The sequence below is a fragment of the Lemur catta genome, chromosome 2 (assembly GCF_020740605.2).
Source record: "Lemur catta isolate mLemCat1 chromosome 2, mLemCat1.pri, whole genome shotgun sequence".
NCBI lineage: Eukaryota > Metazoa > Chordata > Mammalia > Primates > Lemuridae > Lemur > Lemur catta.
Window position 1 is genome coordinate 94,156,461 of NC_059129.1, and position 26,691 is coordinate 94,183,151.

Below are 26,691 nucleotides of genomic sequence, written 5' to 3' on the forward strand. Positions count from 1 at the left end.
AAAACAAAAATTGCCTTAGTTATTTAACAATGGACCATACTGGACAGGTATTAGCCATTTAGGTCAGATTAGAGAAAAGTAAGGTAAACCTAGTATGTTCAATGACTGCATATTCTTACCTAAAATCTTTTGTGAGTCAAACTGTTTCTGTACTTAATTCATTTGTATGAGATGGTAAATATTATTAGCATTCACTAATATCTGACTCTCCACAGACTTATAGCACACAAAAGACTGCATTTCTAAGCCCCCCTTAAAGTTAGGGAGGACTTTATTTATTAATTTAGCCTTGCCTAAGCAAGGCCTCAAAAAATTTGGTTACCAACTCACAACTGTTCCTCTCCGTGGAAATCTTTAGTAAACGGTGAAAGATTTATCCTTTTTAGGGTGGGCCTTATGAATAAGTTCTGGCCAATGCACTGTGGGTTAAGTGATGAAGTCACTTCTGGGCCCACACTTAGAAGACTTGGTGCACTGTCACCAGGCTGCATGTTTCAGATAATGCAGCTATGGTTGGGAAATCCTCTGTTAGCCTGGATCACTGAGTTGTTTTATGGGAAACAGTTGCGAGAAAGATCCCCAAATCTGTAAAGGACTTTGTAATGACCACAAAATAAGCCACTGAGATTCTGGGGTCATTTGTTAATACAGCGGGAGGCTAACCTATCTTGAGTCAAATATAGATAGATACTGATAACAGGAGTTGGGTGCTGCTCAAATGAAGAACCTAAAATATTAAGGTTATTGAATATGAAATGTCTGATTTCCTTAACTACTAAGTCTGACAGTTGATATCTCTGACATATCACTTTGACACATCTTGTTTTTTTGGTTTTTTTTTTTTTAATTGTGAAGGTGCATCCTCATTCTTTCAAAAGCACATTTTGGCTTGTGATTATCTTTAAAATTTTTTTAAGAGCAATTTTTATGAAACCACGGATAAAACAAAAATTCATGTTATTTTTGAATATGAGTTCCATCGTGGAACCAATGTAGTGCAGACAGCTCGAAATATCAACAAAGAGTTTGGGAAGGATTGTGGCTAATGAACGCACAGTACGTCGATAGTTTGAGAAGTTCCATTCTGGTGATTTTAATCTTGAAAATGAGCCATGGGGGTGACGTGAGACCAAAGTGAATAATGATGAGCTGAAAGCTGTAGTGGAAGCGAATCCATCTCAACCTATGTGTGAATTAGCAGCAAGGTTTGGTGTTACTATTCCAACAATATTGGACCATTTGAAACAAATCAGAAAGGTAAAGAAGCTGCATAGATGGGTACATGAATTAAATGAGTGTCAGAAGAGAAACTGTCTAGAAGCTTGCCTTTCTTGCTGTCACAACATAAAGGCAAACCATTTCTACACCATATTGTTATGTGTAATGAAAAATGGATTATTTTTGACAATTGCAAGCATTCAGCACAATGGTTAGATAAAGATGAGGTGCTGAAATGCGGTCCAAAACCAAATATTCATCAAAAACATGCTAATGGTGTCTGTTTGGTGGTCCAGCACTGGTATAATCCACTACAACTTGATGGAACCTGGTCAATTGATGGCAGCAGATGTCTACAATCAGTCGGATGAAATGATGAGGATGCTTGTGATGAAGCAGCCAAGATTGGTCAATAGAGACAGGCCAATCCTCTTGCAAGGCAACGCTCAACCACACATCACACAAACAACACTGCTCAAACTATAGGAGCTGGACTTGGAAACTCTCTATCATCCACCGTATTCACCAGACCTTGCACCAACTGACGACCACTTCTTGCAAGCAAAAATATTCAATTCTCAACAAGCTGTGGAAAATGCCTTTTGCAATTTCATCGCCACTCACTCTCCAGGCTTCTTCACTGCTGGCATAAACAAGCTACAGTTAAGATGGCAAAATTCTTGTCTGCTGCTTGTTTGAGATATAATAAACGTTTGATTCAAAATCAGACATTTCATATTTGGTGACCTAAATAAAAAGCATTTGCTTAGAGGTTGGCAGACAAAGAAAACTAATCTTAGAAGCTAGAAACATGGCACTTCACAGTATGCAGCAGTATAGCATTTGATATAACTGTTATGCATGACAAGCTGGGACGTAGATAATGTACATAATGAATTTTGAGCTGGGGGGAGACGTTAAAAAACCAGATGCTAATGTGTGGTGTGTGCTATTGGATGCATTTGACAAAGTATCATAAGAGTAGAACTCAGGAAAGAATGTTTGGCCAAAGGGAAAGAATGAAAGCCAAAATGAGGGAATAGAGGAGACAAAAAATTTAGAGCCTCAGAGCGTTGAGTTTCTCAACTCCAAGTAGTAGAAGATAAACTTGAGAAAGCTTTTAAGTGACAAAGTATCATTAAAACTCAGCCTTGCAGCAAAGATAACTAAGGCTGCAGGCTTCATATCCGTTTTAGAAAATTTTTCAGTGGGTTAATTAAGGATGTGGAACCTTAATTTTTTCCTCTTGGGAAAAAATGCCTCAGGTTGAAAAGGTGGCTAAGAGTATGTCTCCTCCATCAAAGCTTATAATGTATCTGCAATAAAATCAGGCGAGAGGTGTGGGGGAAGGAAAGCAAAGACATATAGCCAACCCCAAAACTATATATCTCAAAAAATTATTAATCAGACTGGAAACAGATAAGAAGCCTACTAAGTTTTTAAGAGTTATACTGAAAAAGAAACCAGAAACCTTGGCTAAAAGAACTTGTGACTATCTCAAATTAAAAACAAACAAACAAACAAAAAAAAAAACTCCAATCCTCAATCATCTAGGAAATGGTCTCAATAAAAGGGCAACTCCCAAGGATGTCATATTCCTCAACAGCCATTCAGATGTAGCCATAGATGTTAATTAAAAAAAAATGATCCTGCCAAAGGAAGGAGTCTGGGGTCACAGTGAACAATGAATGTAGGAATTCTTCCTAGAGAAGTCTAATCATAAACATACCCCATGCCCAGCCTAAGGAACCGTGACAGTTTCTCTCATTCTTTCCCCCCTTTCTGAATGAGAATGCTGATTGTGGTTATGGTTCCACCCCTTCCATCACTGTACATTAAGTATGTGGAAAACAGAACATATCTTGGTTCCTAGGTCTCTAAGACACTGGGAACAACATCCAGATCTGACATAGCCCTTCCAGAGAGCGTGATCTTGGAGGATAAAACTTTACTTAGACAGGACTTTTGGGCTGTGTCCCTTGAGAAGGGAATCACTGTGTTTCATGTGTAGAAAGAAGAGTGAGCTGAGTATTTTGTGACCAGAAGGGTGGATTCTGATAGAGATAGTAAACTCACATATCCCATTCTCCTTTTCTTCTGGAGCCCATGGGAGCCTTACTCTTTCCTATCTATCCTTCTTTGCAATTAGGCAGGGACACATGACTATTTCATTCCAATAAATTGTAAGTGACACATCTAAGATGAAGAACTTAATTGCTGGTACAGACCTTTTGGTGCTCTATTTCCCTGCCACAATGGGAAGACCTGGTGTTGAAACAGTAGAGCCATGAGACTGAATCAGCCTGGATTACAGAGTCACCAGTTGTTAAACAGTTACCTTTGCAGATTGCCCAGATTCCTGATGAACTTTGGGTGAGCAAGAAATAAATTTTGTTGTGCTAAGCCACCAGGATTTTGGGTTGTTCCTGCAGCATAACCCAGCTTATCCTAATACATCTGGGAATGCAAACATTTTGAATATTTCTGCTTGGGTACAATTTAAAATATGTATGAAAATGGCTTCAGGGGAGTCCATGAACCTCTGAAATTACATATAAAAATTGAGGACATATTTTCCTGGAAACATACAGATGTCAGTATTTCCCTTTCCAGCCTCTATATTGTCAGAAGAGATGGCCACAGAATTAAAATCCTATGGTTTCCAACATTCAGCTTTCCCTTTGGGACTATCAGGACTAATATCATGATGCCTTTTTATCCCTAGGATATCCTTCATCCCCTGGACCTTAATTTCCATATGGCTCTGTAGGCAATATTGCTTGATTTTTCTCTGTGTCATTACCATTTGGCAGATCTTTTCCTTACTCTTTACATTAGAATGTCTATTTCCTCATTTCTGTAGATTTCTGTCTTATGTTCTCTGTTGTATCTCTAGTGCCTACACATAGCAGGTGTTCAACAAATACTTCATTAAATGATTAAACAAAAGATGGTCTATAACTTTCATCATAATCTCAAACAGCTTCATGACCCAAAAAAAGGTTAGGTACAAACAGGTAGATAAAATATTTCCTAATGAATTATCCTGTTAAATAACTCAAATATTTTGAGAAACATCTGAAAGGATGAAGATTCACCCTTGGTAGATACTGAAATCTGAGTGACAGTGCCCCAAATAAGATAGTTTGTTCTGAAATACTGAATGTCTAAAATATGAAGGATATTTTGAACATAGCAAGCTGCTATGGACTGAATGTTTATGTCCCCACAAAATTCACAAATGCCTAATAAGAAGCTATTTGAAGGTAGAGCCTTTGGGAGGTCATTAGGTCATGAGGGTGGAGCCCTGATGCATGGGGATTAGTGCATTCATAAAAGAGGCCCCAGAGTGATCCATTGTCCCTCTCCCCATGTGAGGACACGGCAAGAAAGCACTGTCTGTATGAACCATAAATGGACCCTCACCAGACACAGAATCTACTAGCACCTTGATTTTGAATTTCTCAACCTCCAGAACTGTGAAGAATAAATTTTTATTGTTAATAAGCCACCCAGTTTGTGGTATTTTGTTATACCAGCCCAAGTGGACTAAGACATACACAAATACAGATAAAACATTGTCAATGTGCATGGCAAAAACTCCAGGACCAATTTGTAACATAAGATAAATAAGAATTTAATATTTATAATGCATGTTTATACAGTAACAACAAAATAATGCTCAGTAAGTTACATAGCTATTTTCTAAAAACTACAAAAAAAGTGAAGACAAAACATAGGAATGACCTAATTTATTACTCAAAATTGAAAACATAATCATCTTTTAAACAGATTTGAAGTGATGATTTATATATAAACAAAAACATTTTAAATATCTAGAAATATTCTTTCTTAATAATGCACTAAATACTATCTAAGGGCTCAATTTTATTGTACATATTTGGTTTAGGCTTATTTGATCAGGTATCATGCAGAAAAATAAATTATGAATATAAATTTTTAAAAAGTAGGCAGGATGTTATTTTGTACTACGAAAATTAGATAAGGTTGATACATTTCACAGCTTAATCTTCAGGAAATTTTGTTTAGCTATTACATAATCACTGATTAAAATCATCACACATGCGAGCTAAGAGCTATTAAATATAGTAAAACAGCCCTATTAGGTAGACTTAAAATAAGAACAACTACTCTTTGAATTGTCAATTACTCTTTGAATTGATATCAACTATCACTCTCCTTGGCCACCTAAAAAGATGGTCCTCACAATTTTTAAAAGCATTAAATGACAAAATCTTAAGTATAGACATATATTTTATCATGTCAAGAATATTCACATAATTGGCACATAATCAACATTTTATCATTTTAAATATGAAAAAATTATGGAGAACTGGGGTCAGACATACCCTGTAAACTAATTTATAAACAAAGCCAGTGTAACCTCTCTTTTACTTAAATTCATTTGTTCAAACACTATGGTAGTTGTTTTGATGATCTGTAAACATTCGTATTTATTTGTACTGCTTCCTGAGGTAATCTGGAAACTATTGTTATTACAGTAGCCTCACAATTTAATATCCCTGCAAATGTGCTTTGGTAACATTCAAAATAAAAACAAATTCACCAAGGAGGGAAGATAGCTTGAGGCCAGGAGTTCAAGGCCAGCCTGAGAAACATAGAGCAACCTGGTCTCTACAAAAAATAGAAAAATTAGCTGGGTGTGTGGTGGCTCATGCCTGTAGTCACAGCTACTTGGGAGGCTGAGGCAGGAGGATTGCTTGAGCCTGGGAATTTGAGTTGCAGTGAGCTATGATGATACCACTACACTCTAGCCTTGGCAACAAAGTGAGACCCTGTCTCAAAAAAAAAATTTTTTTTTCTTTAAATGTAGACCCATGTATAATATAACATGCTTTCTCTACTACAAAAGCTATCTTTAGGAAATTCTTAGGTATGAAAATTAAATTTCCTTGTCTTTCAGAAGACAAGGAAAAAGTGTTTATAAACTCTAGGCCATAAAAAAATAGATTTCTGAATTAGCTCATTTAACACTAAGGAAATGAAAACAAAAGTATCTTATCTGCATGGAACTTCTGGAATAATATCTAAAATCTATATAGGTCTTTCCATTTTAAAAGATGTTAAAGTAGTGTCAGCATAGCAGGTATAAGTATCTTTCCAAATAGCTATCTATGAAACAAGAAACAGGCGACCATCCAATGGAAAGTATATACCTCTTAATAGTATCTTTTCTAGGAGAAAACTGAGCTGACCTAATATTTATTATACATTTATTTTGGGGGGAATGGGGTGGCAATTGCTATTACCAAGAGGGCTGACTTAAATAAAGAAATTTAATATTTTTCAAAAAATTCACTGTTCTGGTACTGAAATCTTCAATGTTAATGAATTATAATGAAACAGAAAATACTGTAAACTACCTTTCACAGGACAAAACCTGACTTTGCATATTAATTTATAAGGACATATTTCTCAATTATTTCACTGTTAAAAAAAATCAAGAAAAACACTACTGTTGAAATTTCAATAGCTTACAAACAATTTATACAATGACATTTTTAAGTTCTGTATCGTGTATACTATTACCATCTTTAACAGAAATCACAATTCTATTCATTAGCATATCAGAAGGCAGCACTGGTAACCTTGATGATGTTATATATACTTACATGTTAAAAAGAGTCAGTCTTGGTTAAATATTTCCACACATTATCTACAGCTGCTATTATTTTTACTTCCTAAGAGGAGAATGAACTGGGACTAGGCACTTATCCAGCACTTGCTTGTAGTATCATTCATTGGCACTAATGATTAGGATGCTTGAACCATGCAGTTATGTTTTGATTCAATAATATGACACTGAAGTAGCCATTAGTTTTTAAAACTTAAGCCTAGGTAATAGTAATATTTTTCATGCTAAGTTTTGACAGCTTAATAATTTGTATTCTAGAGGGGAGTACAGTTTTACTATTATTTAATTATTTAAACAGAAAATCAGAAATGTCAGCTTTATGCCCCATTAAAATAAAAGCTAAATTCATTGAACTTATTAATGATGCTTGTTGAAGACAAAAATAATCTCAAAACCCCCAAAGCATGTCTAATATTTACTGAAATAGAGGTAAAAAATATTTTTGTTAATATAATCTTCTATCACTTACAAATATAATTTGATAATTTATATATCAAAGGTATCCTATGGTCCCATACAGATTATTGACTTCTAATTACCAATTCTACATGTTATAATTATTTATATTTTGACCTTGACCAACCACTTGCAAATTATCCCTAACTCCACCATGAATAGGCTGCAAATGATATGTTAATGAAATGTCTCAATATATCTCCAGTCCTCAAAACTTCAAATCAATAAGATAATCAATATATTATTTGTAAACTCACACTACTGAAATTACAGTGATACCTGTTTAACACACTGCCACACTAGAAAAAAAATTTTTTCCTTGTGGCCACAGTATTTTATTATGAAAATAGAATAAAAACTTTGAAAACAAAATGATTCTTTCTAATTTAATGAATAATTTGTTATTGCCTTCTGTTCATTTAATTCATGTTTTAAGAATTAAACTGTGAATATTAATTGTAACAATAAGAACAACAACCAGTAAGATTTTCATGAACCAACTGCAGGGTTTTGTCCAGTTTTGCTTTACCAGGCCCTGAGCTCAAAACAAGCGTGAGTTAAATACAACTCCATGGTAGTGAATGTGTTAAAATAGCTGAATCATATAAAATATGACAAGGTCACTATGCCATATTAGGTATTACTTCATATAATTATGTGTTATAGCAATGTTTCCCAAACAGTAGTACATATATACCACTGGATAGCCCTGAGATGATTTTAAGTGGAGTAGTACATAGATGAACAATCTTTAATTTATGTATTTATGTTTATTAGAAAAAAACAAGCACATAAAACATGGAATATTATTGCTCAAAACAAGGCTAAGTTTAAAAAATTAAGGGTAAAAATATTAAAAAATAAGTATACAATGGCACAGAATATATATGAGATCAGGAAGGTGGTATTACATTTTAGGAAACACAGTCTTAAGGAATGATTTGATTTAGACAGTGTTGTTTCTGAATGTTTGTTAATAATGAACCACATCATAAAAGGGTTTCCTCTCCTACTGTAAATTCTGGGGTTTTTCTGTCCCCCAGGACAAATATTTTGAAAAATGTTTTTACATTTATTTTAAGAATATAAATTTGAAAGCATTGAATAAATTTAATTTACTTTAAAAGGGTTCACCGAAATGGTAAAGTTCAGGAGCATGTGAGGGACATGATATTCTTACAGAATAAAGAAGACTACAAAGGCACATTATATATTATGTTATCATTGCAGCATTCAAATAAAAGTGACCTAAATAATCATTACCATTAATAATTATAATTCTCTTTCATAAAAAAGAAGGTAAGCTTGTGCACTAAGTGCTCTTGATTCTGGAACTACTTGCACGTAAGTGTCACTAATATGGACCCACTGGCCTGCCAATTCACTATCAGGTTCTTTCATACCTAACAAAACAAAAAGTACAATTTTACAACAGTCTGATTTACATTCTTACTCCAAATTAAAAATAGCAATGTATTCATTACAAACTATATTTATCCAATGCTAAATCTTACTGTAGAAGTTGTTTCCTCTTAGGTTAAGCATTTTCCAAAATAAATAAATTCTTTCAAAACATAAATATTATAGAGATAATAATTATCTCTACTTAGTAACACTTTAAACATGTAGTGAAATATGAGCCTTATAAATACTTAATTGCTCAGGGAAAAGAATCATTTTCACTCAAAGAGAAAAAAAAAGCAAAATTAAATGACCCATAAACAAAGCCAGCAAATTTTCAACTCCAACTCTGTTCTGAGGACCTGGTATATCTTCAAAAAATTTTTAGTATTGTTAAATAAAATACCACTCCACTATAATACATGATGACTCAGTACCTTGAAAAACCGTGTGTCACTTTGTATAACCTAGAAGGGTATAGTATCATGATATTTAAGATTCTCTAACCACTCTTAGAAGTAATTCTCACTTAAAGTCAATCTACTCAGGTATATGTAAAATAATAACTTATCTTTTCCAAAAAAAGAAAACTTTGTTTTTAATCATGAAATAAACTTAACAATGGCAACAAAAAATAAAACGATAAGCCAATAATCTCTGATGAACATAGATGCAAAAATCCTCAATAAAATGCTAGCAAACTGAATTCAATAACACATTAAAAAGATTATTCAGCACAATTAAGTGGGATTCATCCCAGGGATGCAAGGATGGTTCAACGTATACAAATCAATGTGATACATCGTATCAATAGAATGAAGACAAAAACCATATGGTCATTTAAATTGATGCTGAAAAAGCATTCAATAAAATTCAATATCCTTCATGATAAAAATCTCTCAAAAAACTGGTTATAGAAGGAACTTACCTCAACATGATAAAAGCCATATAGGACAGACCCACAGCTAGTATCATACTGAATGGGGAAAAACTGAAAGCCTTTCCTCTAAGAGGAACAAAACAGGGATGCCTGCTTTCACCACTGTGTTACTGTGTGTGTGTACTGTGTTATTCAACACAGTACTGGAAGTTCTAGCCGAAGCAATCAGACAAGAGAAAGAAATAAGGGGCATCCAAATTGGAAAGGAAGAAGTCAAATTATCCTTATTTGCAGATGATATGATCTTATATCTAGAGAAACCTAAAGACTCCACAAAAAACCTATCAGAACTGATAAACAAATTCAGTAAAGTTTCAGGATACAAAAATCACTATACAAAAATCAGTAGCCTTTCCATATGCCAACAGTAAAGAATCTGAAAAAGAAACCAAGAAAATAATCCCATTCATAATAGCTACAAATAAAATACCTACGAATAAACTTAAACAAAGAGGGGAAAGACCCCTACAATGAAAACTATAAAACACATTGATGAAGGAAACTGAAGAGGAAATACACACAAAAATGGATATTCCATGCTTGTGGATTGGAAGAATTAATATTGTTAAAATGTCCATACTACCCAAAGCAATCCATAGATTCATTGTAATCCCCATCATCAAAGTACCAATGATATCCTTCACAGAATAGAAAAAATAATCCTAAAATTTATATGGAACCACAAAAGACCTAGAATAACCAAAGCTATCCTAAGCAAAAAGAATAAAACTGGAAGAATCACATTACTTGACTTCAAATTAAACTACAGAGCTGTAGTAACCAAAACAGAACGGCATTGGCATAAGAAACATGCACCAATGGAACAGAATAGAGAACTCAGAAATAAATCCATATATTATAGCAAATTGGTCTTTGACAAAGGTGCCAAGAACATACAGTGGGGAAAGGATAGTCTCTTTAATAAATGGTGCTGGGAAAACTGGATATCCATATATAGGAGAGTGAAACTAGACTCCTATCTCTTGCCATATACAAAAATCAAATAAAAATGGATTAAAGACGTAAAATCTAAGACCTGATGCTATGAAACTACTAAAAGAAAACACTGGGGAAACGCTTCAGGACATTGGTCTGGGCAATGATTTCTTGAGTAATACCACCCCTGAAGCACAGGCAACCAAAGCAAAATTGGACAAATGAGATCACCTCAAGCTAAAAAGCTCCTGCACAGCAAAAAAACAATCAACAAAGGGAAGAGACAACCCACAGAATGGGAGAAAATATTTGCAAACTACCCATCCAATAACTCAATAGGAAGAAATCAAATAATCCAATTAAAAACAGGCAAAGGATCTGAATAGACATTTCACAAAAGAAGACATACAAATGGCCACCAGGTACTGAAAAAAATGCTCAACATCATTAGTCATCAGAGAGCTGCAAATCAAAACTACAATGAGAGATCATCTCACCCCAGTTAAAATGGCTTTTATCAAAAAGACAGGCAATAATGAACACTGGTGAGGATGTAGAGCAAAGGGAACCCTCACACACTGTGGGTAAGAATGTAAATTGGCACAGACGCTATGGGAAACAGTATAGAGGTTCCTCAAAAAACTGAAAATAGAACTACCATATGATCCAGCAATCCTGCTGCTGGGTATACATCCAAAGGAGGGGGATTCAGTATATCAAAAAGATATCTACACTTCCATGTTTACTGCAGCACTATTTATAATAGCCAAGATTTGGAACCAACCTAAGTGTCCATCAACAGATGAATGGATAAAGAAATTGTGGCAGATATACACAATGGAATATTATATAGCCACAAAAAGAGTGAAATCCTGCCATTTGCAACAACATGGATGGAACTGGAAAACATCATGTTATATGAAATAAGCGAAGCACAGAAAGACAAATCTAGTATGTTCTCACTCATATATGGGAGCTAAATATTAAAAGCAATTGATCTCATGGAGACAAAGAGTAGAATGATGGTTACCAGAGGCTGGGAAGGGTAGCAGAGAGAGGGGGATAAAGTGGGGATGGTTAATGTGTGTAAAAATATAGTTAAATGGTCAGATAGAATGAACAATATTTGATAGACAACACAGTGACTATAATCAACAATAAGTTAGGGTATACTTTCAAATAACTAGAAGAATGGAATTGGAATGTTTCTAACACAAAGAAATGATAAATGCCTGAGGTGGTGGATACCTGATTGACGGTGGATACCCCAGATTTGATTAATTCACGTTGTATGCCTGTATCAAAACATCACATGTACCCTATAAAGATATACAACTATTATGTACCCATAATAATTAAAAATAAAAAAAAAATTTTAAATAATGAATAAACTTAGGATGGCATACCAGACACATTTTTCTTTCCAGTGATATGTTCCAATAATTTCCTGGAGGGTGTTCTCACTTTCACATAAGCGGTGTAGTGACCTGCTCTCATTGAGCCAGTATGTTCCACTATGCCATAGAGACCATAGAAAACTTTCTCTCCCACATTTACATTCTTTCAGACAAAGAAAAAAAATCCAAATTAGTAATAGTTAGTGGAATATTATTGTAAGGAAAAGTAAATAAATGTATATCCTGCTTAAAATATGAGAAATGCATTGTAAAACTATGCTGAGATACTTTTCCATACCTATTAGGCTGACAAAATTGCAAAAGCATGACAAGATCCTCTGTTGGCCGGCCTGTGGGGAAAAAAGTACTCACACACATTGCATGTGTACATGTAAAGGGTACAACCCCTATGCAGGGATATTTCATTTAATCTAGCTAAGTTACATATATATTATTCATGGATTCATCAATCCTATTTCTAGAATTCTCTCTCACAGGTAGGTACATGAACAAAACATAAAAAGATATGCACCAGACTATTAATTGCAGGATCATCTGTAATGTCAAAAGACTAGAATAAACCCAAATGTCCATAAATTAGGAACTGGTTGAATAAACTGTGATATATTCGCACAACAGAGTATTATGCTGCTTAAAAAATGGTTTGTATTTCTATATACTGCTATGAAATAATCTCCAGAATATGTTAAGAATATGTAGAGAAAAGGATTCATAGTATAAGCTACCATTACTTAAGAGGGGAGATGTAAATATACACACTTATCTACTTATATTTTTAAAAAGAAATAATAAAAAAGTAAATCATAATTTTTTAAATGGCTATCTATAAGAAGTGGGAGGAAACAGGTAGAATGGACATGGGTAAAAGCTAGACTTCTTTGAATTTACCTTGTTTATACCCTGGACCTATGTAAATATTTTATGTAATTATTAAATAAAATTTTAAAAAGCAATCCTTAAAAATGAAAATTAAAAAATTATACAAATTAATATATCCAGTCCTTATCTGGATTCTAATTCATTTAAAAATTACATTTATGAGACAATTGGAAATATGAACACTAGATGATATGATGGAATTATTAAATAGCATTGTTGTTATGTTTTTTTTAAAAAAAAAGAGGGAGGGAGTAATTCTTAATCTTTTAGAGATACAAGGCCAGGTGCAGTGGCTCATGCCTATAATCCCAGTGCTTTGGGTGGCCAAGGCAGGAAGATTGCTTGAGCCCAGGAGTTTAAGACCAGCCAGGGCAATATAGCAAGACTCTATCTGTATGAAAAATAAATTAGCTGGGTGTGGTGGTAAGCCTGTAGGTCTAGCTACTTGAGAAGCTGAGGCAGGAGGATCACTTGAGCCCAGGATTTCAAGGCTCTAGCGAGCTATGATTGTACCACTGCCACCCAGCCTGGGCAATAGAGACCCTCTCTAAAAATAAAAAAAAAATTTAAAAAAAAGACACATAATGAACTCTTTATGGATGAAATGATGCCTGATAGGTACTTCAATATAATAAAGGAGGAAGTGGATGAGTGTGGATGGGACAGGATCTGAGGTTTTAGGGCTGGGTGCCAGAGGCTCATTGCACTCTTCTGTCTACTTCAGTGTATGTTGGAAATTCTCCATAACAGGTACTTTTAAAATACAGTGTTTTCATAAGTTTAACACAGAGCTTGTTAAATTTCATTATTATTTATCACAGTATCAAATTTTAGGACTACTGAGTGTTAATAATTTACAGATAGTGCTGATATTCCACAACAGATAAATTGGATTCACCAGAAAACTGCATTGAAGATTTTTGTTTTGACTGGTCAGTGTACTGAAAATATTAAGTTTAATAGGCATTTTATTACATACCACAAAACCTAGACTTCTAGCTATGGAACAGGACAATAAGTTACCCAATAACTGCTTCCCTCAGGGAAGACAAAGTCATTTATTTAACTACACAATTCTTACATGTAAACACAAGCAATTATATACCAGTCTTTCTATACCTAATTATTAAAGTATGAGCAATTTTGAAGTATCATACTCAGCTGACAAGTACACTACTCTCAGTAGTACACCTGAAATGGCATGAAAGACAATGCACTAGTATACTGATTCGCAAAAGATACAGAAATCCACAAACGGTAAAACTATTACCAATTACACAGATTATTCACAAAGAACAGGAGAGGGCACAAAATATATTCATTTTTCTTAGTACTGTCAGCTTCTAGTAGCATTTACAAACAGCTTTGATTTTAATGACCACCATGTCTCATGCCTTATCTTTTCAATTTTCGCTTATTCTGTCTCTCAAAGGAAAAAAGTCATAGTGTATTAACTGTTCTACATGTTACTGATTTAATCACTATTAAAATTTTCTTTCAGAGAGTTTATTAAAAAAAAAACAAAAAACAAAAACATGGCCTAATAAACAATACATAGTATACTTTAACGCATATTATTTGCAAGTCAATTAAATATCTTAATGTACTTTACCTTACAAGTAGCAGAACAAAATGGTGCTAAATCAAGCATAAGTGGAAAATCTACATGTTTGTTTACTTTACGAAGATTCAAGCCAGCCTTAAAAAAACCAAAACATTTTTAATGCAGCAAACTTAATTACATCACAAGCACTGTATCTGTTAACTAAAACTAAAAGAGGATTTCTAGAAGTTAGTTTTTTCCATATATATAAAAATGTGACTAACCAATAGTCCAAAATTGATATGACTAAGTTAAAAATTAGGTTTCATAAATTGTTACCACAGAGATTATTCACTTACATGGGGATTTTTACCATGAACAATAAGGGAAATAATTACTTTCACTGTGGCTTTTCAATACTTATGGAAAAATTAATTCAATGTGATAAAAGCTAAGCTACTGACACATATGCTACCATCAAAATGTATCCAACTAAAGAGTGAGGAGCCTGGAGCTCTTTCTAGGACTCAGTGACTGGTTAACAGTTAACTTGATTCTAAGTAACCTCATCTAGGTCAAGGGAGAAAACAGGTATAAATGGATTAGATTCCTTTTCAGTTCTAAAATTCAATTATATTCATGCATTAAAACAAAAAATGTGAACACTCAAAACATTTTATCAATAAAAATAAATGTTATATAAGTCAAAATGTACTTTCATGTTCTTAAGTAAGCTCTACCTTTTTCTTGTTTTAATTTTCAAAATGTATGCTCTTTGCATTATGTAATGATCATAAAAACTAGCTAACAAATTCTCAAAGGTATTGAAATGGACTCTGTTGGAATGAGAAGATACTTAAATCTGAATTGTATGGATAAACAAAAACTAACAGATGCAAACTTTCATGTGGTGTTTTCATGACTTCAATGACTGGTCTTTCATTTGCATACTAAACACATAATTTTACTGTAGATCTGTTCCCTTTTAATTTCTCACCTTTCTTTAAAGAGGAAAAAAAAATTTTTTTTGGCCAAAATATATCCCACTTACTGATTTGTTTTTCCAAGTGATCTCTTAGGAGGCTTAACATGATATCCAACATAAAATTACGAGATCATATCCCAGAATAATTACTTAATTTACATTCAAATTCTTTGCCTTTTTCACCAGATGACTTCTAAAAGCATCTGATACCAGAACTGTCTGAGATCTTTTCAGGCTAATGTATCCTTCCCAGTCAGTCAGTACTTTGCTATTGAGAAATTACATAATAGGAATTTCCACAATAGGAAAGACTATGTAAAGGACTTTAATATAAATCTTTTTCTCTAAGGGATAATTTTGAAAGACATCCAGCCCTATGTTTGGGCATATGCAGTCTCCTTTTTTTTCTTTTAGTAGATACATCATCTTTTCCTCATTAAAATATACATCTGATGTCCTGCACACTGCACACTTAAGCTAGGTCTTACATGTGGCATGGTCTACAAATGGGCCACACATTTTTGTGTACCTCTCTATTTCCTTAAGAAAGATTCTTAGAAGGAAGATTAGTCAAGAGTGATTACTTTTGTTCAGAAATTCTTTTATCTAAAACATTAATGTTCTTGATATTCATTACTAAATTACTTTCTAGAAGGTGTTCCCAATTTATGCTTATGCTGCTGGCTAATAAGAATGCCTATATCCCACTTCATCCTTGGCAACATTATGTTGATTTGGACAGGAATCTCACTATGATTTTATTTTGCATGTCTTTTGCTGGGAAGAATGGACTTTTGCATGCTTCCCTGGAATTTGTACTTCCTTTTCTAATTGATATTCTTTACTCATTTTACTATTAGAGTTTTGATATTTGTCTTATTGATCTTTCAGAGCTCTTTACATACTGTAATGTTAATCATTTGGCATATTTATGACAAAGATCTCTATCCAATTTGAGATTTGCCTTTAAGTCTTGTGGGTGTTTCTGTTATACAGCTCTATTTATTTATTATTTTTTTTCCAGAGGGTCCATTGTCAGAAATCTGACATATAGCTTTAAAGTTACCACCAAGAAGGTTTTTAGAGATGCTAAAAAAATGAAATCAGAGACATGGCTTGAGACTCTGCTCCCTACAATTCCAAACCCCTGGGAATAAGAATGAGGCTTTGCTGACATTACAATTAGCTTGAGAACAAGAAAGGATTGAGGTGTTCACAAATATTTCCCTTTAAGGGCATGAATTCTTTCTCTAAGTTGTTCCTAAATAGGGATGTAAGTACCAAATATAAAATAACTGGTACATCACAAAATTAGCTTCTGCAATTTGGCATGATCCTCTCTTGTTCATAAAATGTCACTGCAGATGCACCCCTTCCATTAGGCATTTCTGATAATGAGACAAGATACATCTGCCTCCACTCTCTGTGACCATTTAAGTTCCACTGAGTTTCTTAACCTTGGCTATGGAAAAATCAAGAACTTAATCTAACCTTTCTGTGGATAGGGATAAGTAAGAAGAAAAATCTTTTCTTGCACATTTGTAGCCTGCCTAAAATGTTGCAAATATGTAATCAAAGCTCTCACTCTTTGAGATTTCCTTCATGGGTTTTACACTTAGAAAGTCTTTTGCAGAGAGATCAGGTTAAATGTTTAAGTTTTCTCCTAGTCTTCCTGATAATCTGTTTTACTCAAAAAATTTGAAAATAGTATGGCTACTATATGATGTAGAACAAAGTTCTAAATTTTTATTTCCTCAGACAACTATTTTTCCTAAGTCCTTTATTAATTAAATCTATCCCCCTTGCCAATTGATTTGAAATTCTTCCTTTACCATATTGTAATGGCTCTAAATTATACTCATGTTTTATTTCTTACAATTCCAACCATACTGTTTCAATTATTAGTTTCATTTTAAAACGGGTATCAAAATATAACTCCTCACTTTTTAAAAAATGTTTTAGTATTTTCACTTATTCTTACAGAGAAATATTAAAATGATTTTTTAAAATGCAAAAATGATCTCACTGAGACAAAGCATTAGATTAAAAACTATAAAGAACTGGAGAAAAACCTGACACATTAAGTACATTTAGGTTGCCAGCCACTGTAGAGTCCTATAGCTGTAGGGCCTGCCTTGGAGCCCTTTCTGCATTTAATCCTACATAACTCTGCCCAGCATAAGCATCCCTCTCTGTGGGATTGTGAGAGCTCAGAAAGCCATGTGCACTTTGCTACTTTGCTGCTTATAAGTGTTTGTAATAAGACTTATTTTTCATTAGCACACACAGAGACACCACTTAGGTTCCTACTACCCAAATCTTCATATATTGTGAATTAAACAATTTTAAGTCTTGTATACTATTGTAGCTGGAATAGTAGTAAATCACACATGATACATTTTTAAATTTAATAAATTACTGTCCAATCCTTGACAATATTCTATAGGACTTAGGGCTCTGCAAACACATGATGAAAATGACTATGGTGCTACTTAAAAGACTTTTACCTGATGGAATCTTTTAAGATGGAGAATTAGGATAGCTGGAACAGCAGAAATGAGCAGTTGTTTCCTGGCATTAGTATAAACTCCTTCTGCTCTCTCTTCTGCATAAAATGCAATAAATTTATATGTAAAATTCCATTTTATACATTGTCTACCATATAATGTAGTAAACAATTATACAGAAACATCATACCACATTTTTAAAAATGTTAAAGAAATTGGACTTCTGATTAAAGGGTTCCTCTACTTCTTTCTAAAACTCCACTAAAATGAAGGTAAAGGGATTTTTTTTAAAGACACATACTTAATAAGGACAAAGAATAAGAGAGATGCCATTTGCAACAAAACTTTGGAAGTTGAAAAGCAGATGAACTAGTAGTAACTTATGTCAATCCCCTCCAGCTGAAAACCACCAGAAGCACACTTGTAGTTAAAGAAGTTGGATTTATTATCATTGCAGCGAAAGGAGAACACACACCGTGGAGAACCATGGGGCATTTCAATAAGTTTGTTAGAAAGGATTTATGATAGGACTTGAACGTGGCCCACTGCATATTTAACTGGGATTACTGTAAGTAGATGTTTCTTTCTTCTCTCATCTAGCCATTTCTTTAATTACTAATATATTAAGCATGTCTTTATTCTAATGCTTGGATGTCTAGGGCCTTGTTAACATTGGAGGGACAGCCCCTCTCAGGGCTAGCTAATTCCTGAGATAGTAAACAACTTAAGCACATCTTTCATATGCAAACCAATCCAGAGCCCATATCCCAACAATCTCTTTCCCTGGGCTCTTACACTCTTGGGCTATTATCCACCTGTCCTAATCGCTCCAGAGCCAGGTACCAGAAAACTAGAAACAGCCCTTATATCCCAGAGCCCACTAAATTATTCAAACTTGCCAATCCTAAACCTGCTTACCCTGCATTACCCATTCCTTCCCTCAGAAACCAGATAAAGATTCTTGCCCATGTTTTTGCTTAATTATGTGGCCCTGTGTAGCATGATGTTTCTCGAAAACTATCAGCAACAAACTATTTTTTCAATGGCAATCATCTCTTGATCTGTTGGCTCACCACACCACACCTAAATAATAACAAAATCTACATTTTAAAACAACTAGTTACTAAGAATCAAAGTGTTCTTTCCATTTCATCAAGGCTACAGATGCACTGAGAATTTCTTACTTGATAATTCCCGCTTTTCCCACTTTTCTTTGATCAACTAAACATAGACATGATACTGCTAGCTTCCTGACATATAATTATTTAAAATCTTCAGATTATGGGATTTGTGAAGCACATTAATTTCATCATTAATCTAACTAGTGATGCAATTATAAATTTTAGGGATATTTCTTACAGGAAGATTTCAGATAGCTAGCTCTCTCAAATAAGATTATATGGATTTGCATTTTCAAGGCAGAGATGCACATACTTCCTGCTCTTCAATTTATTTTGAACAAAAATCCATTGAAAATCTACTCTGCCTAGTCGGTGTCTTCAGTGCCCAGGCACAAATATGATTAAAACAATCCCTGTGCCCAAACAGCTCAAGTATGGAGACAAGGTTCATGGGTTCCTCTATTTGAAATCTCTAACCCACTAGTCACCATGAGATAATCCATCAGTACCAAAAAAAAAAAAAAAATGAAATAATAATTTACCTGCAAAACTCGTTTCCTTTTGGTACTTCTGTTTCTTCACAGTACAATTCTGACATAGAAGCTTATTCTTCCCCATTAGTAATTCCATAGATGTAAACTGGCAGAGACAGGACTGGACTGAACATTCTTTAGAAGTAGTTAGATAGCTCTGAGAAAGGGTCTGAAAAGCATTTTGGGGACTGTGAGACCTCAAATGCTTCTCCTCTGAAAAACATAAATTATTTGAGACATTTAGTGGCTGATTTTCTCTGTCAAAATCTCTATCTCCAGTTACAGTGCTACTCAAATAAAGTTCAGAAATTGCTTCAGCCATTCCACCATCACCACTGTCAGTCTTGTTGGTACGTGGCAGTTCACCTGCTGATGGATGGTAAACGTGTCCATATGTGTGCACACCAGATCCACTATTGGATCTAAACAGCCCAGTTTGTTTTGAAGCACTTTCAGATTCTGAAGCCTCACTGTCAGCATCAACACTACTTTCAGAATGGCTGGCTTCTTTTTCACTGCCATCGGTAGGGCTTTCATTCAGGGGTGACTCAGTAGTCTTGATGCTTGCAAACATTAAAGAATCCTCATTCATTTCAAGATTTTCACTCTTCCGGTATATGACAACAGTCTTCTCTTCTCCAAAAGACGATTTTCTTACACGTTTTCGGTCATGAGTTACTTGATTCTGTAAGTTGACAGTGTTTTGAGAAAAGAATCTTGTGATTTCATTGAAAATAAATGTGAATAAGTCCCATTTAAACATTCCACAGTTATTAAATAAATACTATTTCTCTGAGATCCATTTCCTAAATCTACCTAAACTAAGACCAACAGAAAATATACCAAACAATAGTTCTGATTTAAAAGTAAATCTTTACACAAGAAACTAACAACAATGGTTACCTATTTGTGGGGAAAGGAACTGAGAACTTTTGTAGAACAGGGCCTTGAGGGAGGACTTTTCAATTACTGTATAAGCCTTTCCATACTTGTTGATTTTTAAAGGTTGAAAATGTACTATTTTTTAAATAAATTAAAAAACAACAAAAGCACATTTAAAACTCTTATGAAACAGTGTTGCCTGGTTACCATAGATCTGGAAGAAAATATTTTGTTTGTATCTACTCTTTAGTTTGCCTACTAATTGCTGCTTTTTGGCCAGACTAAGTAGTATCAACTTTGATTCTTGTCATAGTGTGTGTTACAGAGATACAACAACCTAAAGTTTGAAAGGAACTCAGCAAGTAATTGAATTAAAAAATTTAAGCTACCTTAAATGTTTCAATAAAGGTTCCACAAAGATGAAGGTTTGTTGTATTTTTCTTTTCCTACAGATTGACTTAAGTGACAACATAAAAAAGTAAAGGAAAGACTATCATGAATTGTATATAGATTAGATACTCACTTTTAGTTATTTAGAAGGAGAGGAGGGATCAATTGTAAAAATTACCTATCCCTCAATTTTTTCATCTTCCAAACCAGGAAAATAACATTACCTCCTGTATTTACCAAATATTCTTAACTCCCTGAATGAAGACAAGACATTTATTTTCATAATATATATTTGGTTTACTAAAGAGCACATGATAAATAATGAAGATTATGGTAACAGCCAACAAGTTCCATTCTGCTGAATTTACAGAGTACATTTTTTAAAAACAAACTTTCCTATTATGTATATAACATTAATGATCAAGAAATGCTAGCTAGAACAATCAGGTAACAGAAAGAAACAATAGGTATCCAAATTGGAAAAGAGGTAGTGAAATTGTCCCTTTTTGTAGATGACATGATCTTATATTTAGAAAAGCCTAAAGACTCCACCAAAAAACTCTTAGAACTGATAAATTCAGTAAAGTTACAGGATACAAAATCAACATACAAAAATCGGTAGCATTTCTTTACAGCAATAATAAACTAGCTGGAAAGAAAAGGCACTCTCATTTATAAAAGCAACCAAAAAAAGAAAAAAACCCAAAACACATAGGAATAAATTTAACCAAGGTAGTAAAAGACCTCTACAGGAAAACTATAAAACACTGATGAAAGAAATTGAAAAGGACACAAATGGAAAGATATCACATGTTTATGGATCAGAAAAATTAGTATGAATTAAAATGACCATACTACTCAAAGCAGTCTACAGATTCAATGTAATCTCTGTCAAAATACCAATGACATTTTTCACAGGAATAGAAAAAAAAATCCTAAAATTCACATGGAACCAAAACAGAGCCCAGATACCCAAAGCAATCCTGAGCAAAAGGAACAAAGTGGGAGGCTTCACACTACCTGACTTCAAAATGTACTACAAGGCTACAGTAACCAAAACAGTATGGAGATTTCTCAAAAAACTAAAAATAGAACTACCATATGATCCAGCAATGCCACTACTGGGTATTTACCCAAAGATAGGGAAATACTGGCACCCTCATGTTTACTGCAGCACTATTCACAATAGCAAAGATATGGAATCAACCTAATTGCCCAACAACAGATGAATGGAAAAAGAAAATGTGGTATACAGATATAATGGAATACTATTCAGCCATAAAAAAGAATAAAATCCTGTCATTTGCAGCAACATGGATGGAACTGGAAGTCATTATGTTATGTGAAGTAAGCCAGACACAGAAAGACAAATATCACATGTTCTCCCTCATATGTGGGAGCCAAAAAAGTTGATCTCATGAAGGTAGAAGAGTAGAATGATAGTTACCTGAGGCTGGGAAGGGTTTGTGTGGGAGGAAGAAAATAAAGAGAGGCAGGTTAATGGGTATAACATACAGTTAGATAGAAGAAATAAGTTCTAACATTTAGTAGCACAGTAGGGTGACTATAGTTAATAACAATATAGTGTATATTTCAAGATAGTTAGAAGAGAAGATTTGAAATGTTCCCAACACAAAGATTTGATAAAGGCTTGAAGTGATGGATATCCTAAATACTCTGACTTGATCATTACACATTCTGCACATGTATTTTAAAAAATCATATGCACCCTTATAAATATGCACAAATATTATGTATCAATAAAAATATTAATAGCCAATGGGAAATAGAGACCCAAACAGGTTTTTAGTAACTTGCCCAAGATCGTATAGCTAATTAAAATAGTTGTGTCCAGAATCCAATTCATATAACATCCAATCCAATAGTTTCTGAACCCACGTGATCATCAAAATCACCAAAGAGGGTTTGTTGTTCCTAAAAATACATATCCAAGGCATTACCATTTAGAAATGCTGATTAATGGTGTCTGAGTTGGGCTTGAGACTCTGTTTTAATAAACACGTGATCTGATGATCAGCTGGTCTTTGGAACTTTTGAACAAGATTATTCTATCCCCTTTTACCCTTCTATTAATACTCCCAGTGAAATATGAAGTATCCATTTCCATCTTTATTTTCTGCTTGATTGGACATATGATAGATTTAATTCACTAAAAATATTCTAAGTTTATAATGTAAATTAGGACCAAAGATTAATAAGTTTATTCTGAAAAGACAATCAAAACTGCATGGAAGAAAGCTTACTGTCAAAGAGGTGATACAGGATAGAGGTTAAGATTATGATTCTGGAACTAGATTGCCTGTGTTCAAATTCAGACTCTGTAACTTACTAGCTAGATGATGTTAGAGAAACTACTTGACATCTCAGTATTCCAGTTTCTTCACCTATAAAAGTAGAAGTGCCAACTATGTTGGGTTGTCCTGGTGGTTAAATGAAACAATGTACATAAAAGCCCACAGAATAGTGCCTGGCCTATAGTAAGCAGCATAAGTATTCACCATTATTGTTGGCAGCAATCATGGGAATGATCACACTGGTCTGCCTAGACACCATCCATGTACAAGCACTGAACTAGGCACCTGAGACATAGTAGCGAGGACAGACTCAATTCTACTGCAGAGCTTACAATCTATCCGGATAGGAGCAAGTACGATAAGACATAAGAGTCAGTGAGAGACAGTACACAGTTACCAACATGGTCCCTTGTTTAGCCTGCTTGAATCCCCACTTCTGCTACTGGCTACCCGTATGATCTTAGCACGTTACTTAATCTATCTCTTGACTCAATATAATTGGTGTAAAGAACTGAAATCAGTGATCACAACAACTAAGAACTCAAATGCTTGGCACAATTATTGTTGTTATGATAGGAGAAATATAGGTGCTATAGAAACCCAAACAAAAAGAACTAATCCAGAGTTGAGTGGATCAGAGAAATCTGCAGGAATTGAGCAGAGAGTGCAGGAGGAGAAATTGGGCTGTTCCTGGCAGAGAGAACAGTAAGTTCAAAGGCCCACAGGTAAGAGAAAGAACAAAAAGTAACAGAAGTACCGACATGGAAAGGAGAAGCAACAAAAATGAACCAGATGCATGAACAGCTACTTGAGTCACAGACTTGATTCTTAGGGCAACAGGGAGTAAGATGACCAGTTTCGTATTTTAGAAATAATGCCCTGAGTGCAACGTGGAGCATCGAATGGTGGCAGGGAATAGGGAAAGGAGCGGAAACCAGGGAAGAGATCAATCTGGAGGCTATCTTTTCTCACTACCTCACAGATCATTTTGGTAATGGCTTTTTTACCTTATTCCATTTTCTAATAAAAAATTTCTATGCACTGTTTCCTTCCATTCTATCTTTCCTTTTTTAAATACTCTGAATAAGGTCAGATCTTCTGCCTTTCTGCCAATGCTAACTTTCTCCATTTATATTCATATTACTATCTTGGTTTCATTTCTTTTCTTTTACCTGATACTTCTTTATCATCTTCATATTAAACTTTGTATGGTTTTAATGAGATAACTGTAGCATAGTTTAGCAAAGAGGTGAAAAACTCAGCAATTTACTACTGAATCAGTATTTGCACCTCTATTAATGATTTTAAAGATGAAAGGAACTTCTGTTTTTGTTATAGGCACTGTAAGTAGGGGGAAAAAGTCTACTTTTAAACCTTAAAAATATAAGACAGACAAAAATGATCAAAGAGGAAATATGTCTATCTTCAGTGTTTCCAAAATTCCCGATAGTAAATTATGAGCCAACACGTGATAAAACTATCCTTGCAACTGTTTTAGGCTTGAAAAATTACAAAGTCTAAGTATCTGCTCAATTTGATCCTTTGAAATATTGACATAGGATAAGTTGCCATTTTCTCAAATATTTCTGCATAATACCTTTAGCAACTTAGCATGTAGGAAAAAATGGTAAAACCAGGTAAGATCCCTTTCATACAGGGTTTCCCTCAAATTTATTTTTAGGTGTATTGATAGATACTGTAACTGTACCAGTATTCTTTTGGTAAGTGGTGTGACTGGTAAAATAGGACAATTAAAAACATTCCTAACTTCTTCCATGTAGATAAGAAGACTGTGTTCCTAATGTAACCTCAACGATGAAAGGTACAACATAGGTTTTAGCAATTTCATATTAACATCAAAAGTCATAAAACTGACATACATATGTTGAAGTGGCTCAGTGAATTAGACCTGTGGATTTCTTTCAGAACCAATAAACTGAGGAAAAATTTTAAATACCGGTATCGATTGGAGACTTTCTAGTTTCTACATTTATTCAATCAGCATGATGGTTTAACAAAAAAGTTGTGGGGTGGGGAAAGAAGAGAAGAATAGCCTACAAAACAAACTCTTTACATAGTTGACCTCTGAGTAGCCACTTGTTCTGTCTCATTTTATCTTAGTTTTTGATATATCTAAGAAGTATCCTTATATGCCTATGGATATTTACTCTATGTATCTACCTTTTGTTTTATAATTAGTATTTTTTCTATATTTAGGCTAGAAATTACACATATTAGTTTTGTCATGCTTTATTTAACTGAATTATTTGCCTCTGTTATCAGCAAGCAAAAGAAAATTTACTTTTCCAAGGTGATGTCATTCTTCCAACTTAAGGGCAAAATTTTCTCAGCTACTTTTCACTGTATATTATTTTCATCTAATTATTTTTATCCTTTTTCATGTTAAACTTTGTATGGGTTTAATGAGATAACAGTAGTATAATTTAGCAAATATAAGACGTGAAAAATTCAGTAACTTCCTATCAAATCAGTACTTGTACCTCCTATTTTAAAAGATGCAAGGAGCTTCTGTTTGTTACAGATACTGTAATAGAGTAAAGCCAAGAATACCATGAAGAAAAGTTTGTCAAAATTAAATATCTTGATACTCTTATTACAGCTTTGCTATCAAGCAAAACAAGACCTTACTGATCCTTATAAAATCAGTACTGAAACTGGTAACTACTGAATCATTCTGGTTCCATGACCAAAATGATTCAGTAACTGTGGAATTACTGGAAAATAACTTATAAAATTCCTAACGACTGAAATATATTTATGTCATTTAACTTTTTGCTTCTTGAATATGGCATCTTAAAGATGTTATTAGAACTGTGCTTTTCTAACTATAGAAACATATGCACACTTTTCCCATGAACTAAAAAACAAAAACACAAAAACAAAATTAGTTGGACACGGTGGTGTGCACCTGCAGTTCCAGCTACTCGGAGGCTGAGGCAGGAGGATCACTTGAACCCAGGAGTGTAAGGTTGCAGTGAGCTATGATGATGCCCCCTAGCCTGGGCAACAGAGCAAGACTCTGTCTCAAAAAAACAAAAAAACAAACAAAAAAACCCCACAAGAAACTAACTTTAAATTATATCATTATGTGGAAAAAAATGTTCATTAAAGAATAGGTCCAGTTTGTTCAGCACAAGCAAAAGTTATACCCATGTGGTGTCCAGATGTTCAAAGTATTGACAGTTTCTATGTATCATAGAAGCATATTTTAAGTTCCTGACCAATACTGTGTGGGAGGTATTTCTCTCATACATTTGGATGACAGATCTATTAAAACTATTTTGGCTGCAACCACAGAATTTGCTATTAACTCTTTACAGTTAAACAAAAATAAAGAACAAATCATATATTCATATTTTAACAATCAGTGCTTTTTAGGAGCACATCAACACTATTAAAATGCTTTAATCTTTTCAAACTCTAAAAGGTGCCTTTGTCTTATATCATTAGAATAAAGCATATGCTCAAA

At 34.0% G+C, this 26,691-nt stretch overlaps 1 protein-coding gene and 1 non-coding gene across 4 annotated transcripts in view; both read right to left on the reverse strand.

Moving 5' to 3' along the window:
* Nucleotides 1–285: 285 nt before the first annotated feature.
* LOC123633628 lies at nucleotides 286–402 on the reverse strand. The gene has a single exon (XR_006733656.1). It is a non-coding gene; the product is annotated as a U5 spliceosomal RNA (small nuclear RNA).
* A 7,422-nt stretch (nucleotides 403–7,824) lies between these two features.
* Nucleotides 7,825–26,691, reverse strand: part of USP45 (ubiquitin specific peptidase 45) — a 58,440-nt gene continuing 39,573 nt past the window's right edge. For 2 of the 3 annotated variants that reach the window (XM_045544069.1, XM_045544072.1), the window contains 5 exons: nucleotides 19,624–20,299; nucleotides 17,961–18,058; nucleotides 14,538–14,624; nucleotides 12,035–12,188; nucleotides 7,825–8,754 (listed from right to left, as the gene is read on the reverse strand). In XM_045544069.1, the coding sequence (XP_045400025.1) occupies nucleotides 8,624–8,754; nucleotides 12,035–12,188; nucleotides 14,538–14,624; nucleotides 17,961–18,058; nucleotides 19,624–20,299 (1,146 nt within the window). In that variant the 3' untranslated portion in view covers nucleotides 7,825–8,623. The remainder of the gene's footprint in view (nucleotides 8,755–12,034; nucleotides 12,189–14,537; nucleotides 14,625–17,960; nucleotides 18,059–19,623; nucleotides 20,300–26,691) is intronic. The other variant, XM_045544071.1, reaches the window with a different exon arrangement.